Source organism: Cyprinus carpio, chromosome A2 (genome assembly GCF_018340385.1).
Source record: "Cyprinus carpio isolate SPL01 chromosome A2, ASM1834038v1, whole genome shotgun sequence".
NCBI lineage: Eukaryota > Metazoa > Chordata > Actinopteri > Cypriniformes > Cyprinidae > Cyprinus > Cyprinus carpio.
In genome coordinates this window covers 1,307,576-1,311,232 of record NC_056573.1, presented here as the reverse complement: position 1 = coordinate 1,311,232, position 3,657 = coordinate 1,307,576, and the positions used below count along the sequence as shown (strand labels likewise).

Genomic DNA, 3,657 nt, shown 5'->3' with positions numbered 1-3,657 from the left:
AGCACTGACAAGAAAGTGGCAGCAACAAGCCTCCTTTTGGCCTCAAAGGAAAAACATGACTTGTTTCTTAAAATACAAAACCCAATTTCAACTTTAGTTTTTTTACCAACTGTTGAATGTGAGGTTTAAAAGAAAGTGAATCATCAATTAGGATACCAAGATACTTGAATTGAGATACAGACTCAATCTCGGAGCCCTGAGAAGTAGTGATGGGTAGAAGGTTCCGTGACTTTGATTTTGCATTTGAGAACAACATAAGTTTTGTTTTTGTCGTCATTCAAAACAAGTTTTAAATCGAACAAGGTACGTTGTACAGTATCAAAAGCAAGTTGAAGCTGACAAAGAGCTTGGTTTGGAGTTGATGCAGAGCAGTATATCACAGTATCATCAGCATAAAAATGAAAGCTTGTTGTAAACATTTTGATCAAGATTGTTGATATATAAAATAAATAGAAGTGGTCCCAGCACTGACCCCTGGAGCACACCCTTGGATATACTAAGAGGGCTTGAAGTGAGACCATCTGCCTGTACGCACTGGGATCTACCTGATAGATAGTTGTCAAACCAGCAAACTGTATGTTCTGACAACCCGACACTGAGAAGTCTTTGTTTTAATATTGCATGATCCACAGTATCAAAAGCCTTCGATAGGTCAATGAAGAGAGCTGCGCAATGTTGTGTTTTTATCTAAAGAGTCAATAAAATCATTTACTACTTTTAGGGCTGCTGTAGTTGTGCTGTGTTTTTTACGAAAACCTGATTGAAAATTAGACAGAATATTGTTGATAGTTAGAAACTCTTTCAATTGTTCATTCACCAGTGTTTCCATAACCTTGGCCAGGACAGACAGTTTCGATATGGGTCTATAGTTCTTTAAAACAGTCTGGTCGCCTCCTTTTAACAGAGGAAAAACAAATGCGGATTTCCATATAAGTGGAATTTCATTTGTGTCCAGAGAAAGATTAAAAAGATAAGTCAAAGGCGGTGCAATAAAATCAGATGCTAATTGTAGAAAATAAGGCTCCAAGTTATCAGGACCAGCCGATTTTCTAATGTCTAAAAGTGTGAGGGCTTTATGCACTTCTGAAACTGAAAGTGGCTTAAAACTAAAAGAATTACTGACTCCAGAATGATCATGAGAATTACCTTTAGGATGATTCTGATGTGAAGTGTTGAGGGAATCAAATAATAAACCAGAGACAATAAAATGCTCATTAAAACAGCCAAGCATCTCAGCCTTATCAGATATTTTATGTTAGTCCTTAAGAATACATGGTGGCAGCTCAATGCCAGTTTTGTTTCCAGCCAAGGATTTAATCGTCTTCCAGAATTTTAAGGGGTTATTTAAATTATTTGAAGTTTAGGGTTAAGTTAAGTTTTGATTATAAAGATCAATGAATAATAACTGAGAAGAGACTTAAAAAATCACTAGATTTTACTGAAGTACCAATGAAACTTTATGATTTAATATTTAATATTGTAGTGTGATGTTCATAACTGTCTTCTTCAAACTTTTTAAGTGATATTTGGAATTTGTTGAACTGCAATTCAAAGAAAAATATCTTATATGGTACATTTTATTCAGAAATGTTACTAGGCACTAATTTTATACTTGTTAAATTAGAAATATATCACTAAGCTATGCTAATACATTAACTAAACAGACTAACAGCAGATAGGGGGAGCCGGTGACGTCATTCCGCCAGTTACCGGAAGAGAACAGAAAAACAGGAAGAGCGGAAGCGCATCTGAAATGGGCGGGACAGTTGGTGTGATAAGATGAGTTTGAAATAATATTTATCCAGTTCTTTTAGGGTCTGAACTGTATTTTCAAGTGTGTTATTATGATTGTAGATCAAGAATATTTTCCACACAGCGCTTTGACTTCGCGGTCACGTGATGTGTGTTGTTTTTCTCAGCGCTGCTGAAGATGATTAATCACGGCATCGCTCTAATCGTTTAATAGAGACTCAGACGGATCTTCGATTGTATTTCAGGCTCTAAATGATGATGATGTGTAGTTTACTGACGCCTCACATTAGACGAACAGCGCGTGTGTGAAAGCAGCTGCGCGGTGGTGTAAAGTCCGTCCTGTCGCGGGCGAGGCGTCGTTTATCGCGAGCGTTCATCGCTTCTGGTATCTCTGAGGAACAGACACGCGGAGGAATGATGCGTCTCTCGGCCGCTGGAGGATGAAGAGCCCGCTGCTGCTGCTGTGTTCAGTGTCGGGACTCTGCTGCTGGTGCGTGACTGACTCACTGTCTGATCAACATCTGATTATGTTTATGAATGTTTTGATCATCTGATTATGTTTATGAATGTTTATGATCATCTGGACAGTTAGACAGACCGCGGATCTGTTTCGTTACTCTCATCGCAGCTCATGAAGTGTTGTGTTCATGTAATACTCCAGCTAACAGAGAGGGACACGTGATCAAAAGTGCTTCAAATAATACCAGTGTACACTTTAAATACCATGATAGACGAATATGGTTTCTATCACAGCACCTGCTCGTGTGTGTGTGTGAGTTGTTGCTCAGAAGTGCAGTCTGGGAACTTTCCGGCTCTTTCCGTGGGACTCTTATCGGTGACCTGCCTCTCTTGTGTTGTGTGTGTGAGAGAGAGAGAGTGTGTTTTTGTGGTGTTGGGAATTTTGAGGTGTGTGTGAGTGAGTGTGAGTGTGTGTGTGAGAGTTAGCGTTTGTGTGTATGTGTGTGTGTGTGTGAGTGAGAGTGAGAGAGAGAGATTGTGTGTGTGTGTGTGTGTGTGAGAGAGAGAGAGTGTTGTGTGTGTGTGTGTGTGTGTGTGTGAGAGAGAGAGAGAGAGAGAGAGAGAGATATTGTGTGTGTGTGTGTGTGTGTGTGTGAGTTAGGGCTGCACAATTAAACGAAATTTTAATCGTGATTACAATTATTGATGGCACAATTACCTAATCGTTCAAAGTCCACTTATGTTATTCTGCACACTTAAGATGTTTTTCTTTCTCTGTGTGTGTGTGTGTGTGTTTGTGTTTTAACCTAATCGTTCAAAGTCCACTGTGATATCCTCTCTCTCTGTGTGTGTGTGTGTGTGTGTGATATTCTCTCTCTCTCTGTGTGTGTGTGTGTGTGATATTCTCTCTCTGTGTGTGTGTGAGTGATATCCTCTCTCTCTCTGTGTGTGTGTGTGTGTGATATCCTCTCTCTCTCTGTGTGTGTGTGTGAGGTGAGATATCCTCTCTCTGTGTGTGTGTGTGTGTGTGTGATATCCTCTCTCTCTCTGTGTGTGTGTGTGTGTGTGTGATATTCTCTCTCTCTGTGTGTGTGTGTGTGTGATATCTCTCTCTCTGTGTGTGTGTGTGAGTGATATGTCCTGTGTGTGTGTGTGAGTGTGATATCCTCTCTCTCTCTGTGTGTGTGTGTGAGTGATATCCTCTCTCTCTCTGTGTGTGTGTGTGTGTGATATCCTCTCTCTCTCTGTGTGTGTGTGTGTGTGTGTGATATCCTCTCTCTCTGTGTGTGTGTGTGTGTGAGTGATGACTCTCTCTCTCTCTGTGTGTGTGTGTGTGTGTGATATCCTCTCTCTCTCTGTGTGTGTGTGTGTGTGAGTGTGATATCCTCTCTCTCTCTGTGTGTGTGTGTGTGTGATATCCTCTCTCTCTGTGTGTGTGTGTGTGTG

At 40.5% G+C, this 3,657-nt stretch overlaps 1 protein-coding gene across 3 annotated transcripts in view; it reads left to right on the top strand.

Moving 5' to 3' along the window:
- The first annotated feature begins 1,720 nt into the window (after positions 1–1,720).
- LOC109060780 (SUN domain-containing ossification factor-like) overlaps positions 1,721–3,657 on the top strand; it is a 17,707-nt gene continuing 15,770 nt past the window's right edge. For all 3 annotated transcript variants that reach the window (XM_042768603.1, XM_042768595.1, XM_042768588.1), the window contains exon 1: positions 1,721–2,242. In XM_042768603.1, the coding sequence (XP_042624537.1) occupies positions 2,193–2,242 (50 nt within the window). In that variant the 5' untranslated portion in view covers positions 1,721–2,192. The remainder of the gene's footprint in view (positions 2,243–3,657) is intronic.